Source organism: Acanthochromis polyacanthus, chromosome 21 (genome assembly GCF_021347895.1).
Source record: "Acanthochromis polyacanthus isolate Apoly-LR-REF ecotype Palm Island chromosome 21, KAUST_Apoly_ChrSc, whole genome shotgun sequence".
NCBI lineage: Eukaryota > Metazoa > Chordata > Actinopteri > Pomacentridae > Acanthochromis > Acanthochromis polyacanthus.
In genome coordinates this window covers 30,052,486-30,068,341 of record NC_067133.1, presented here as the reverse complement: position 1 = coordinate 30,068,341, position 15,856 = coordinate 30,052,486, and the positions used below count along the sequence as shown (strand labels likewise).

At 42.2% G+C, this 15,856-nt stretch overlaps 1 protein-coding gene across 1 annotated transcript in view; it reads left to right on the top strand.

Annotated features, from left to right (window-relative positions):
* The window catches only part of LOC127531693 (adhesion G protein-coupled receptor E3-like), a 32,818-nt gene extending 16,962 nt beyond the window's left edge, over positions 1–15,856 (top strand). Inside the window, 11 exon segments of the mRNA XM_051941528.1 lie at positions 3,482–3,635; positions 3,722–3,835; positions 4,034–4,206; positions 4,295–4,501; positions 5,618–5,821; positions 5,928–6,169; positions 6,251–6,317; positions 11,953–12,044; positions 13,871–14,030; positions 15,629–15,685; positions 15,794–15,856. Coding sequence (XP_051797488.1) covers positions 3,482–3,635; positions 3,722–3,835; positions 4,034–4,206; positions 4,295–4,501; positions 5,618–5,821; positions 5,928–6,169; positions 6,251–6,317; positions 11,953–12,044; positions 13,871–14,030; positions 15,629–15,685; positions 15,794–15,856 — 1,533 coding nt within the window.

The window sequence follows — 15,856 nt, the reverse complement described above, 5'->3', positions numbered from 1 at the left end:
GTTGGTGTGAGAGAAGAGGATGCAGCAGACAGGGTTAGATGGAGGCAATTGATTCGCTGTGGCAACCCCTGAAGGGAAAAGACGAAAGGAAAAGAAGAAGACCCCTGGCTTAGAAGAAGAGGGACATGAGTCAACAACCTCTAATGATCCAACACCAGTCAGTGGAGAAAAAATAACAAAAAGAAAGCAAAGTCAAATTAAACTATTTCAGTCTTTTAATAAGCCTGTTGCTTGTCCTGTGAATACTGCCGCTTTAGGGAGCACTTTAGCTGAAGCTAACGTTAACGTTTAGGAAAGGGAGCCTGATGAAGAGGAAACATCAGCTCTACTAGATGGCAGGGAAGAGGAGCTGCTGATGCTATAATGTCTATAAGTACACACGTGGACAAAATTGTTGGTACCCCTCAGTTAAAGAAGGAAAAACCCACAATTCTCACTGAAATCACTTGAAACTCACAAAAGTAACAATAAATAAAAATTTATTGAAAATTAAATAATCAAAATCAGCCATCACTTTTGAATTGTTGATTAACATAATTATTTAAAAAAACAAACTAATGAAATAGGGCTGGACAAAAATGATGGTACCCATAACTTAATATTTTGTTGCACAACCTTTTGAGGCAATCACTGCAATTAAACGATTTCTGTATTTGTCAATGAGCGTTCTGCAGCTGTCAACAGGTATTTTGGCCCACTCCTCATGAGCAAACAGCTCCAGTTGTCTCAGGTTTGATGGGTGTCTTCTCCAAATGGCATGTTTCAGCTCCTTCCACATATGTTCAATGGGATTCAGATCTGGGCTCATAGAAGGCCACTTTAGAATAGTCCAACGCTTTTCTCTCAGCCATTCTTGGGTGTTTTTGGCTGTGTGTTTTGGATCGTTGTCCTGTTGGAAGACCCATGACCTGCGACTGAGACCAAGCTTTCTGACACTAGGCAGCACATTTCTCTCCAGAATGCCTTGATAGTCTTCAGATTTCATCGTACCTTGCACACTTTCAAGACACCCTGTGCCAGATGCAGCAAAGCAGCCCCAAAACATTACTGAGCCTCCTCCATGTTTCACCGTAGGGACAGTGTTCTTTTCTTCGTATGCTTGGTTTTTGAGTCTATGAACATAGAGTTGATGTGCCTTACCAAAAAGCTCCAGTTTGGTCTCATCTGTCCAAAGGACATTCTCCCAGAAGCTTTGTGGCTTGTCAACATGCATTTTTGCAAATTCCAGTCTGGCTTTTTTATGAGTTTTTTTCAGCAGTGGTGTCCTCCTTGGTCGTCTCCCATGAAGTCCACTTTGGCTCAAACAACGACGAATGGTGCGATCTGACACTGATGTACCTTGGCCTTGGAGTTCACCTTTAATTTCTTTGGAGGTTGCTCTGGGCTCTTTGGATACAATTCCAACGATCCGTCTCTTCAATTTGTCATCAATTTTCCTCTTGCGGCCACGTCCAGGGAGGTTGGCTACTGTCCCGTGGGTCTTGAACTTCTGAATAATATGAGCCACTGTTGTCACAGGAACTTCAAGCTGTTTAGAGATGGTCTTATAGCCTTTACCTTTAAGATGTTTGTCTATCATTTTTTTCCGGATGTCCTGGGACAATTCTCTCCTTCGCTTTCTGTTGTCCATGTTCAGTGTGGTACACACCTTTTCACCAAACAGCAGGGTGACTACTTGTCTCCCTTTAAATAGGCAGACTGACTGATTATGAGTTTGGAAACACCTGTGATGTCAATTAAATGACACACCTGAGTTAATCATGTCACTCTGGTCAAATAGTTTTCAATCTTTTATAGAGGTACCATCATTTTTGTCCAGGCCTGTTTCATTAGTTTGTTTTTTTAAATAATTATGTTAATCAACAATTCAAAAGTAATGGCTGTTTTTGATTATTTAATTTTCAATAAATTTTTATTTATTGTTACTTTTGTGAGTTTCAAGTGATTTCAGTGAGAATTGTGGGTTTTTCCTTCTTTAACTGAGGGGTACCAACAATTTTGTCCACGTGTGTATCTAATTGGTAGTTTGAATAAAGGAGTTGCTACTACTGTGTGTGTGTGTGTGTGTGTGTGTGTGTGTGTGTGTGTGTGTGTGTGTGTGTGTGTGTGTGTGTGTGTGTGTGTGTGTGTGTGTGTGTGTGTGTGTGTGTGTGTGTGTCTCACAGGTCAAGTTCTCACATATATGAGAACTGAGGCTAGAAGGGGAAAAATTGGAGTATACTCACTAGAAAAACACCACTGGTGGGAGTGAAATAAGTTCTAAATTTAAGATCAATAACTGAGATTAAAATGTGTGCTGTGAAAGTGAGTGCCACACAGTGAGAGAGTGTGGGCCCAAATCCACTTTTGTGTGTGTTGTATTTATTTTTCTTTAACAGATATTGATGAGTGTGCTGAAGACTCTGCTGTCTGTGGACCTCACACTGACTGCATGAACTCAAACGGATCTTACAACTGCATCAGCTTCTTTTATTATCTGCTGGACAGCACGGGTGTGTTCTCTTGATTGCTGTTTGTTTACATTCACTGTGTTATTTAGATGTGCAGCATATAGATCACAGACACACAGAAACTTCCTGACCTGTGTGTTCTCTCCTCCACAGATACAGATGAGTGCAGTGAGACTCCTGATATATGTGGTAAAAATGCTGAGTGTACTAATGTACCTGGCACCTACCATTGTTCCTGTACTGAAGGACTCTACCCCTCAACTGGAATCTTCTGGGAGAAAGGCGTCTCATATTGCAGAAGTGAGCATTGTCAAACTTAATAGTTAATATTAATGAAGATATAAAGTGGTCACACACAATATTTTTGTAAATTATTGGCAGGTCTGGAAGTTATTCTAGATGAAATCAAGCCCCACAAGGTAGGATCCATTGACATTTGTCTTTTAAAAGGCTATTTTTCATGTAATACATCATAAAGTCCAAACAAATATGCAACTCCTCTCAAAAGAACTGTGATATTTCAGGATCTTGACTGAGAGTAAATTAGTTCCATTAAAAAAGTCTCACTACTGTGCAATGAAAATGTTGTGACTTTGAGATTAGAAAAGGTTACAGTGTACTTTCCTTTGAACTGAAAGTGGTCAGATAGTTGGTATACAGTAGATAAATACTGAACACACACACATTTGTTTCAGGGACAGACAAAGGAAAGAACTTTCCTGAACATTATGGATGAACAACTGAAGAACACAAACATCATCCTACCAGAGGCGGTATGTAGTTATAAACTTGCTCTGAGCAACAAATGCAAATCACAGCATGGTGTGTTTTCAGTGTGGAGACTGAAGACACAGTTCCTGTATGTAATGTAACACACAGCAATAATGCTTCATCTTCCCTCTTCTTTACAGACGGTAGCAAACTGTTTTTCTGCACTCATGGTACGAAACACCCAACAGAATTCCAACTTTATACCATATCTTATGTGTGCATGTGTATTTTTTTGATCACACTGACTTAAATTCCTGCAGGAAATAGGAAAACGTGCCAAGACACAAACTGTGGGCAGTGAAGGAGACGGAGAGACTGGAAGTTACATTCTTGTCATCTTAGACCGCCTAGTTGCTGCGATGGTCCCACCAACTGAGAGTGACATCAGAAAAGCAGTGAAGACTCCAACAGTGGGTGAGAAAAGCTTCATTATTGTCTACATGGCCCATATATAAAACCACAGTGAATATAAAGTAAAGTAATCCTTATCCACATCTAAGATTTGGACCTTCTGGCCATTGGTCCTGAGAGTCAACACAACAAGGCTGCCCGCCTCTCTGTCCAAAACCTGACCATGGAAATCAACATTGAAGCTCTAGCCAGCGCCAACAATGGTGAGAGAGTGGATTGGAAGAAAAGATGATAGAATAGAATAGAATAGAATAGAATAGAATAGAATAGAATAGAATAGAATAGAATAGAATAGAATCAGTTTATTCATCCACGAAGGGAAATTCAGTAAATTGGTTGATGACTGCAACCAAGAAAAAAGTAATATTTGTTCATTTCTTTTGTGGTGTGGACATCCCCAGGTTCTGCAGCTGCTGCCTTTCTGACACTGAATGGGACAGAAAACCTTCTTAGTCATCAATATTTCAAATCAGAGAACAAGACGGAGATGTATTCGGATGTTTTCACTGCCATATTACCCAAAACAATCAACACCAACCTCACAGAGCCCGTCAACTTCACCATCTTCCACAAGGTGCTGCTGCAGCATATTAATTGTCCTCCTGTGTGTTTATCTAAAAACACTTTTCATGCTTTCAGTCCATTTCTCTTGGTTTTTGCAGAAAGTACCCGAATCAGGAATTGCCACCTGTGTGTACTGGGACAACAGAAGCCCGAACAATGAAGAGAGGCCGAAGGATGATGGAGAAGGTGGAGAGACCTTTCATTGGTCAGTAGAGGGCTGCTGGGTTTCACACTCGGAGGAAAACCACACGGTTTGCAGCTGCTCTCACCTTTCTACCTTTGCCCTCATCATGCAGATTGGGGAGGTATTTCCAATTTCTATCTATGTTGTAAAAATACCTTTTGGTCAGAGACACAGTAGAGGATTCTGAAACTCCTGTTTTAGAGTTATACACTCAACCCTTCACTATTGTCACGGTACATGGGAGGTGAACCTGAAGTCAGAGCATACAGAGCAGGTGGCAGGCAGTTGGAAAATTACACAAGTTTTTATTTACAAATAATAATTATTTAAATAATTATCTAGGCCAGAACTCACTAAAGGTGAGGGAGGGGGGAAGTCAGATGAGGCACGTGCGATCACGGCGATCGGCAGAGCATGGCAGCGACGACCAGGGATGACACCAGGTCCTCTTTGGGAAGCGGGGTCAACCAAAGCAGTCTGGGGATCCACGTCCTCCCTCCTGGAGGACGGCAGGGGTCCTCGTCCTCAGATAGGAGGATCTTCTGAAGGGGAAAGGCAAGCTGCTCCAGGAGGTTTAGAGGATGTGGCACACACCATCACCTTAGTGTAACTGGCAAGCAGAACGTAGGATCCGACGATGTGTGCAGTGCAGAACCCATCTGTACAGCAGTTGGTGAGGATGACAATGAGTTGCAGGTGTGCGGCTCCTACAGCTGCTCTCCATCCATGCTGGCAACCAGCAGCCACAAGAGAGGAGACCCACCTACAGCAGAGGAGTACACGGCAGAAAAATGAGGTGTCATGCCGGGGCTGTGACAACTATTTGCACACTTTATTGTGTTGTAGAGCTAATTAAAAATGGATCAAATTGCAATTTCCCACCAATTTACCCTAAAAACATGTTTTTGCATAATATCAGAAACTGTAATCTCCCAGATTCTAAAGTCTTCACACCTCTAATTCAGTACTTAGCGGGACCTCCTTGTCAGCCCACCTGGATTTGGACAGTTTATTCCATTTTTCATGGCAGATACTTTCAAGTTTTTGGGAAATATTGTGAACTGCCACCTCTAAACATGGTCCATAGTCTAAAAATAGCCTTTTGTTGGCCAACCCAGTGCTGTGAAGGAGTCTGAATATGTGTCCAGCACTTACATACATTTTTTCACCATTACAATTTCCTCATGAGAACAACCCAAGATCATGTCCATCAACATCTGTCTCTCTGCATTTTCAGACTCCACCACAAAGTGATTTCTTAGAGTGGCTGAACCGAATATGTGTAATTGTCGGACTGTTCTTCTTTGCGTTGGCCATCCTCACCTTCCTCCTGTGCAGCTGGAACCCAAAAATCAACAACACAGCTCGCCTTCACCTCTGCCTCAACCTCGGTTCATCTCATCTGCTACTACTGTGGAATGACAGATTTCTGGATGACGAGGTACAATCAGACTGAGACACTTTAACATCTGTGTAGTGAAGCTGAGCTGAAGGTGTTTGGAGAACGCTCTGATTGGTTTCAACATTCCCTTTCTGTGTCCCTACAGCTGGCCTGCACTGTCATGGCAGGACTTCTCCACTTCTTAGTCGTTGCCAGCTTTGTGTGGATGCTGCTGGAGGCCCTGCAGCTTCATCTGCTGGTCCGAAGGCTCTCCAAGGTGCAGGTCATCCAGAGAGACGGTCTCCCCAGGCCGCTGCTCTACCTGATTGGCTACGGAGTTCCGTTTGTGATTGTGGGCATTTCTGCGCTGGTGTATTCTGATGGATACGGTGCTACTGAAGCACAGGCGTGAGTAGAACAAACAGTAACATTCATGTTCTCCTACATTCTTCTATGTTGACAAATTGTCTGTGTGTGATTCTGCTGCAGGTGCTGGCTCTCGAGGCAGCGCAACTTCAACTGGGCTTTAACAGGCCCAGTGATTGCTATCCTTGGAGTGAGTATGCTGCATATTTAAAAATGCATCCCAACTATTGCAACAAAATATCGGGCCAGCATAGCATAGTTTTCCCAAATTTCAACTTTTCTGGACTCATTTTAAGCCAACTTCATAAAGAAAAATGCTGCATACTGGAACTACCCAATAGGCCCACCACCTGCAGGACCAGAAATCGGGGTCGAGTGCTATGCCCTCTGGGCAGTAGGCAAGAGCAGGTGACTGGGCGCACCACCCCATGGTGGCATAGACTTGTTGTAGGGACATGGAACGTCACCTCACTAATGGAGAAGGAACCTCAGCTGGTGTGGGACGTGGAGCGGTACCAGCTAGACATAGTTGGGCTCACCTCCACGCACAGCAAAGTTTCCAGAACCAAAATCCTGGGGAGGAGTTGAGGAGTTGGACTCTCTCCTTTTCCAGAGTTGCCCAGGGTGAGAGGTGCTGGGCAAATGTGGGGATACACACATGCTCCTGCCTGAGCACCTGCCTGAGTTGGAGTTCTCCCTGGAAAATGAGAAGATCACTTCTGTATGACATGGAGGGGAATATTCTGACTATTGTTTGTGCTTATGCACATGTGGGCAATGATGGAGAAATTTGGAGGGGAGTGACTGGGAGAATCGGCCTGCCCGATCTGAACCCAAGCGGTGTTTTGTTATTGGACTTGTGTGATAGTCAGTGATTGGCTGTAACAAACACCATGTTCAAGCATAAGGTTGCTCATAAGTGTACCTGGTACCAGGCACCTTAGGCCAAAGGTCGATGATCGACTTCGTAGTTGTATCACCACGCGCTAAACATGTCCTCTGCGGAGGAGGCCGGGCCTGACGACTCAAGTGATTCTTTGTCCATATCCGTGGTAGAGGTTGCCAAGGCAGTTAAGAACATGCTTGGTGGCAAGGTACCAGGTGTGGTCGAGATTCGCCTTGAGATGCTGAATGTCACGTTGACATCGAGTACAGTGCCTGTGGAGTTGCAGACCAGGATGGTGGTTCCCATCTTCAAGAAGGGTGACCGGAGAGTGTTTTCCAACTCCCAGGGTATCACACTTCTCAGCCTCCCCGGGAAAGTTTAGTCTTGGTTGCTGGAAGGGAGGCCCTGATCGACTGTCAGACCTCAGATCCAGGAGGAGCAATGTGGATTCCATCCTGGTCGTGCAACAATGGACCAGGGGCCTCATTTATAAAGCTTGCGTACGCACAAAACAGGGCTAGAAAGTGGCGTACGCCACTTTCTACACAAAGGTTGTGATTTATAAAAACAAACTTGGCGTGAGAATGTGCGCACCGGTGCGCCAACCTTGATGCTTGATGCTTGCTTACGCACAAAACAGGGCTAGAAAGTGGCGTAAATCACAACCTTTGCATAGAAAGTGGCGTACGCTGTGTACGTTGTGATTTCTAAAAACAAACTTGCCGTGAGAAAGTGCGCGCCGGTGCGCCAACTTTGATGCTTGCTTATGCACATTTTGGAGACGGAGGGAACGGCAGTGCCGGAAGGTGAAGTGGCGAATTGAAACCAGATTGATGCCAAACCTTTATTGTTATCACATATTAGACTTGTAGAGCCGGATAATCATAAACCCTCATTGTTGTCGATGTTCATATAGTGCGCCATTCGGCCTACGACTTGTATTTGCAGAACTATGTTCATATATCAAACTTCCATCTTCAAATGATATAGAGCGGTGAGTGGCACTGATTGATTACTAATTTGGAAAAGGCATGTGACAATCAGTCCAATCGCTGATCAAGCCGATAAATAGCGGGTGACAGCCGTGCGTAATGTGGCACAATGGATGCGCTGGCATTGCTGGAAGATCACGTTAAGAATGGAGAGAGATTTTAGGGATCACGGGGATTTGCCCATGATGATGACTGGCTAATAAGCCAATTCAGATTTCCTAGAGCAGTACTCTTGGATCTATGTGCTGAACTGGGCCGTCTTAGACAGACCCACCCGCCGAAACCACGCCATCCCGGTACAGACACAGGAGCTGATGACTCGGGGGTTTCTGGCAAGACCTGCTCCTTCCAGCGGGAATTGGCCGACAGGTATGTGTTTTATATGAAGAATATATGAGATTACATTTGTTGTCTAAATCCTATCTGGGTCTGATATACAGTTAAATGATGTCCTTTAGGTCTGGGATATCACAACCATCCCTCAGCGCAATAATGCCAGCTGTTTTGGATGACATTATAAACATGACCAGTCAGTACATCAGGTTTCCTTACACTGTGGGTGAACAGGCCAACATTAAACGGCAATTTGCAGCAATGTCCGGTTTCCCAAATGTAATCGGCGTAACTGATTGCACTCATGTTGCTGTAAGGGCTCCGAGTGAAGATGAATTTTTCTATGTGAACCGAAAAAATGTACATTCAATCAGTGTACAAATTATTTGTACATCGGACATGATCATAACAAATTTAGTGGCAGGGTGGCCTGGGTCAACACATGATTCATTCATCCTGACACACAGCAGTGAAAAGACTGCAGGGGGCGCTGCGTGAAATGCCGTGGATCAGCAGCTTATTTATATACAGATACATTCATGAGTTACTTTGCATTGACCATTCATGGTAAAATGTGGGTGTGTTGTGGGCGGAATGTGAGGTGGATCCACCTGTGCAATCTTCCAGCTGGTGTGTGATTTATCAAGAAATTGCATGCAGCTGTGCTTACGCACAGTTTTATAAATCAGGGGCGAAGGGCATACGCCCATTTCAGATTTTCGGCATACGCAAACTTTTAGTATGGATCCTACGCAATGTTTTATAAATGAGGCCCCTGATCTTTACTCTTGCGGAGCTGCTGAGGGGGTCATGGGAATTCAACCTGCCATTCCACATTTGTTTTGTGGATCTGGAGAAGGCCTACGACCGTGTCCCCCGTGGGCCTCTGTAGGGGTACTGTGGGAGTATGGGGAAATGGGCTTGCTGATATAAGCCATTTGGTCCCTGTACAAACAAAGTGAGAGCTATGTCCGCATACTCGGCACAAAGTCAGACATGTTTCCAGTAGGTGTTGGACTCTGCCAGGGCTGCCCCTCGTCTCTGATCCTATTTGTGGTCTTCATGGACTGGTTCTTGAGGCACATTCAAGGTGAGGAGAGCATCCGGTTTGGGGACCTCAGGATCTCTTCTCTGCTTTTTGCAGATGAGGTGGTCCTGTAGGCTTCCTCAGACCGTGAAAAGCAGTGGGGATGTAGAGCACCTCCAAGTCCAAGGCCATGGTTCTCTGCCGGAAACTGGTGGGTTGCTCAGTCCGGGTTGTGGAGCAAAGGAATTCAAGTATCTCGGGACCTTGTTCATAAGTGACAGGAAAATGGAACGAGAGATGGACAGGCAGATTGGTGCGGCGTCGTGGTGAAGAAGGAGCTGAGCCGCAAGGAGAAGCTCTCAATTTACCAGTCCATCTGCATGCCAACCCTCACCTGCGGTCATGAGCTCTGGGTAGGGACCAAGAAAATTGAATTTCAGGCGCAAGCGAATAAAATGAGCTTTCTCTGCAGGGTGGATGGGCTCAGCCTTTGAGACCTATTTCGAAGGGTGAGAAGCATTACAATGTCTTTGAATTTGATATCCATATGTAAAATTTTTAAAATAAAATTGTCGTAAACATAAACAGATGCTAATCAAAATATATATTTATCATATATTCAGCAAAATGTAGTATTTATGGCACCTAATTTGCATATTGTCAATGACATAAACTCCTGTGTGTCCAGAAAAAAATACCAAAGTAAGTAGGTTGCTTACACAGTCTGCTACCTGAGAGCCCAGTATGAATCTTCAATCAACTGTCTTCCACTTTACATGCTCATGAAGAGATAAATTAGAAATGTAGCATAAATTATCCAAATATTGCAGTATGTAACAACATACATGGTTAATACAAATGCAAAGTTGAATGTTTATGTGAATGTTACAATGATGTTTTTTAAGTTTAGATGCACATACATCTGCAAACAGGAGTTTACAATATGTGCCAGTATATTATGCACTCAGGCTGGTAATTTTTAAAAGTTAAAATTAGTTTAATAATCAAAATTTGTTACATTACATTATGAAAAGAGTGTTGCAAGCAGGTAGCCGTGTGTATGTTTTGATTTATTGAAAAAACTTAGATCTACATTGCTGGTGGTTTAAAAAATATGTACATGAACCTTTATGATGTTCATAGATTTAAATATTTATTTTGCATTACAGGAAGAATGAATCAAGGTAACTGTTGCATTGTTGAAGTTGCTTGATTTCTTTTTCTGTTGATTTTTTTTGTATTCAATGCATTTAAATGATGTTAAGATATTTAAGAATAGGTCTAATGCTGACATAATTATTATATCAGAGAAGTTTATTGTTGAATTCTGGTAATGTTTTAAATATAGAAGATTAATATGATCAACTGAGAAAATGATAAAGTCTGTACACAATAAATACTGCTTTTAAAAATTGTGACTGATACATTAAATTGATGAGTAGAATGCCCATTTTCTTGTAGATTAAATCAGATAATATGGCATCCATTCAGCAAAATGTCATCAAAACCCGACAGTTGATTGAAGATTCATACTGGGCTCTCAGGTAGCAGACTGTGTAAGCAACCTACTTACTTTGGTATTTTTTTCTGGACAAACAGGAGTTTATGTCATTGACAATATGCAAATTAGGTTCCATAAATACTACATTTTGCTGAATATATGATAAATATATATTTTGATTAGCATCTGTTTACGTTTACGACAATTTTATTTTAAAAACTTTTTACATATGGATATCATATTCAAAGACATTGTAATGCATTCCTTTGAGTGGCATATTTGAAGAATCGGTTAACAGACTTTATGCAAATTATCTCTTTATATCAATTTTGCATCACACATTGACATAAAAATTGATGTTTTAAGTTCAAATAAATACAGAAATATGAAAATTTGCCATTTATTATGTTAAATACAGCTGCATTTTGAAGAAATTTAGTTTTAGCATTAATTTATGCAAAAATGCTAATTAACTCATTAAATATGCATGATACAAAAATGTATGAGGCAGAATTGGATTCTACTGGAAAAATTACATAAGAATCAGTTAAGACATCTTTGGTTGACTAAGAAATCAAAACCTTAGACGAATATCCCTGCCTACATCCGGAGGGAGCTTGGAGTAGAGCTGTTGCTCCTTTGCATCGAAAAGAGCCAGTTGAGGTGGTTTGGACATCTGATTCAGACCCTCCAAGGAAACATCCATTGGAGGTTTTCCAAGCATGTCCACCTGGGAGGAGACTCCAGGGTAGACTCAATCATGAGTAGAAAGTTTCCCCCACCCAAAAGAAACAAAAAAAACTCGAAGACTGATAAATAACTCATCAAACCGAATGTTCATGAGAAAATGTTTAGTATGAGTCAATCCTAATGGCAAAAAGTTTGAGCAAACCTTGTGTAAACAACAATCCTACAGGTTTTTCTACTCTACAAACATTCTTACACAACATTTCCTGGTCCATCACAGTCAAATGCTGCTGACAACTAAACTTCCTGTTATTGACTAAAACTGTGCTTCTTTGAATTTATTCATATTTCCTTACTTTCTGTATGATCTCAGCTTTTGTGCTTTTCTTCTTCTTTAAGCTCAATTGCATTTTGTTCTCTGCTACTCTATGGAGTCTGAGACCCACTTTGGCCAACATGAAAAGTGATGTTTCCCAATCCAAAGACACCAGGTAGGAATCTTCAAGGTTAGTCCATATTTTTTTCCCTGAATTTCAGGTTGTTATAAGTACACTCAACAATAATATAAACGCAACACTTTTGTTTTTGCTCCCATTTTTTATGAGATGAACTCAAAGATGTAAAACTTTTTCCACATACACAATATCACCATTTCTCTCCAATATTGTTCACAAATCTGTCTAAATGTGTGATAGTGAGCACTTCTCCTTTGGTGAGATAATCCATCCCACCTCACAGGTGTGCCGTATCAAGATGCTGATTAGACACCATGATTAGTGCACAGGTGTGCCTTAGACTGCCCACAATAAAAGGACACTCTGAAAGGTGCAGTTTTATCACACAGCGTAATGCCACAGATGTGGCAAGATTTAAAGGAGCGTGCAGTTGGCATGCTGACAGCAGGAATGTCAACCAGAGCTGTTGCTGGTGTATTGAATGTTCATTTCTCTACCATAAGCCGTCTCCAAAAGTGTTTCAGAGAATTTGTCAGTACATCCAACTAGGGCTGGCCCGAATAGTGGTTTCTGGTCTCCGGATATTCGGGCCCTATTAAAAAATGTCCTATTAAATGTCTGACGGGGTGGGGGGATGTGGCGGAGACGGCCCGAATATTCGGATCCATTCATCTGGTCTCCCGGACCGGAGGAGACCCACCTGAGTATTTGGATCCATTCGTCTGGTCTCCCGGACGCAAATATTGCACACTGCCTTCATTTTGTCTTCAGTTAAACTGAAGAATCCCCAAACAGCGGAGGTCTTCGGCATCTTGTCTTGTGTTTATGCAACGAAGTGAAGCGTGACGTCAGAGTCGGCAGCCACCCGGCCATTCAGGTGGTGGTAAGAAACACGAATTGAGATGAGCCGAGATGAGCTGAACACGGCAGGATGAGCCAAAGTGGGCCGAAGGCGAAGGGAAGAGACACGCTCCGAATATTCCTATTTTCGTCTGGGGGGAGGAGAGAGTGATCACATAGACATATGTGTATATGTTTATGTGATCACACGACGGGATGAGCCGGGATGAGACGGGATGGCTATACTTGCTGTGTGGGTATTGTTCATCACAGTTTGTGATTGGTTGGAAGCCAGATTTGATCTGGCCTCCCTTATGTTTTTTTAATGATGCATCGCATCGACCATTAAGCGATGAGCCTTGCTTCAGTCTGATTGGCTAATACGGGCTGTTTTTTTCTCTAAGGGAGGCAAGGCGAAGCTGGCCTCTGAACAGACAGACAGCGCAGAGGACATGACAGACGTAGTGTAATGCACAAAAAGAGCTTGACAAGAGGGGCGCTGTTTTGCTCCTCACAAAGCAGAAATGCCTGATGTAGTGTTTTGACAACAAGGACTGACAAAAATATAAAACATAAAATACATAGTGGTGAAGATTATTTATATTTTTTCTTTCTTGCATATTTTTTGGGGAAGCCAGGCTTCCCTTGGCTTCCGTGAAAAACCGCCACTGTTTGGAATCTATTTGGTAGTTTTATGCAGATACTTAATTTGATGTTCTAACATAAGTTTCATGGAGTGAAAAGTAGTATATACCAGTGGCTAATGGCATTTATTGTTGTGCTAAGATGTTTGGTAGATTTGGAAATGGAATTTGAGAGAGACACAGTTTAGGTTAAAACCTAAGTCAAGTTTGTGTGTGTGTGTGTGTGTGTGTGGGGGGGGGGGGGGGGGGGGGATTCGGATCTCCAAAGTAATATTCAGATAACTCCATCACGACTGAATATTCGGATATTCAGGTCAACCTCTATGAATCTCAACATATTAAGAAGTGTTTTGTCTTCTGTGTGTGATGTTCTTGCAGGATAATTGTGTTTAAAATCGTGGCCCAGTTCGTCATACTGGGCTGCACATGGATTCTGGGTTTGTACCAGACAAACCTTTTCTTCCAGGTCCTCTTCATCATCCTCAACTCCCAGCAGGGCACCTGCCTTTACATCGTACACTGTCTGCTCAACAAGGAGGTAGTGCTTCATCTTTATCTCTCTAATTCTCACTATTTCTGTGTCAAACTTACTTTATAGAGTGTGATGTGCATGGTGTAGCACTTTGCAACGTTGCATTGCATTTATTTAGGGCTGGAATGATTCCTTGAGTTATTAGATCACTAAAATTCTTTGAGGCAAAATTCCCTGAATCGAGGCTTCATTTAATCCACTAGACCCCAGGTCACTAACTGGCTGACCGCGGTCCGAGTCCAAAACCCAGACTTTATCCTATACTGACCTGAATTTCTAATCAATAAATTATAAGGGAATTCTGAATTTGATGGGACGCTTCTGTTTAAACTGGTGCAGCCTTTCTGGTGTTTACAATATTTATCAAATGAGCTATTAAGTTTGATATAGTCACACTTTCTTTGTGTGAATCGACAAAAACTAAAACCTCAGTCAGAGTTAACAGGTATGAAGATGGTTTTCACCTTTCTTTGTGAACTCAGACTTTCTGCTTCAAACTCGTCCACACAGACAGGAGCGTTTAATCATCATTTGACTCGTTTTCTGGACAAAATGAATTGATGGTGTTCAGTTGCTTCTGTCAACAGATTGTTTTAATGGAGAACAATGAGGACCAATTTATGACAGTAAAAAGCGCTGTGCCTGGAAATGATATGAGACAGGAATGGCAGCAGAAAATTGTTTAATGTGTTAATATATTTATTTTACCAATACATGCCAGAGATTATTGACAACAGACAGATGCACAATAAAACTGTTGGGCTCCTTCTATTCAAACATGATACTGTATTGAAGTACATGTAGGTCTGACACTGACTTATAATGAAGGAAATCACTTTAATTTGAGCCAAATTAAAGTGAAACTAAAGTTACTGATTGAATATTCTCTGTAATCAATACTAATAAACTGATCAGTTTTTCTTATTTGTGTTTTATCAGCTGTAGTAGCTGCAGTTTAAACTGACCAAATATAAAAACAGATTTATGTGATTTCTGCATCAACAACTACATTCATGAGGGGTTCCCATGGCTGCAGTTTTAGTACAACACTCCTGTACTATACATGTATTACACTATATATGTACTATACCCCTGCATTATACTATATTGCAGAGGGGGTGGCATGGATGAGTGGGTAGAGTGGCCGTCTTGCAACCGGAGGGTCACCGGTTCGGTGACCCTCGGCCTGTCGTGCCATGTCGAGGTGTCCCTGAGCAAGACACCGAACTCCTGATGGGTCGTGTTCAGCGCCTTGCATGGCAGCTTCTGCCATCAGTGTGTGAATGTGATGTATCATGTAAAGCGCTTTGGGTACCTTGCAGGTATAGTAAAGCGTTATATAAATACAGATCATTTACCGTTTATATATGTCCTATACACCACAGATGTCCGCCCATGTTCCACCAGGAGGGTTATTACTGTTGCACAGCGCGCTCACTTCCTGTTTTGCTGCTGAATCGTGCATGTCAAGCCTGGATTCTGATTACTGGATTAATCACCAGAATAGTCAATAGAGTGCTTGATTAGTAAAATAATCCACAGCTGCAGCCCTTCATTCAGTGTTTCCTGTAGAACTGAACTGTTGAATTGTTTCTGTGTTCCAGGTGAGAGAGGAGTACAGAAAGTGGCTGAAATGCTCCTGCAGAGAAGACAGAACTGTGGTGAGTCTCAGAAAAACCAACACATTATTCTAATCAGTCTTACTAATCATTATCAAGTCCTAGAAGTTTTTTAAGTTCACAGGCAAACTGATTATTTTATTTCAGCAGAAGGATGCACCTTCAGTCACTGAGGACTTGGACAAGCCCGAATAACAGAGAAGTGAGAAATGA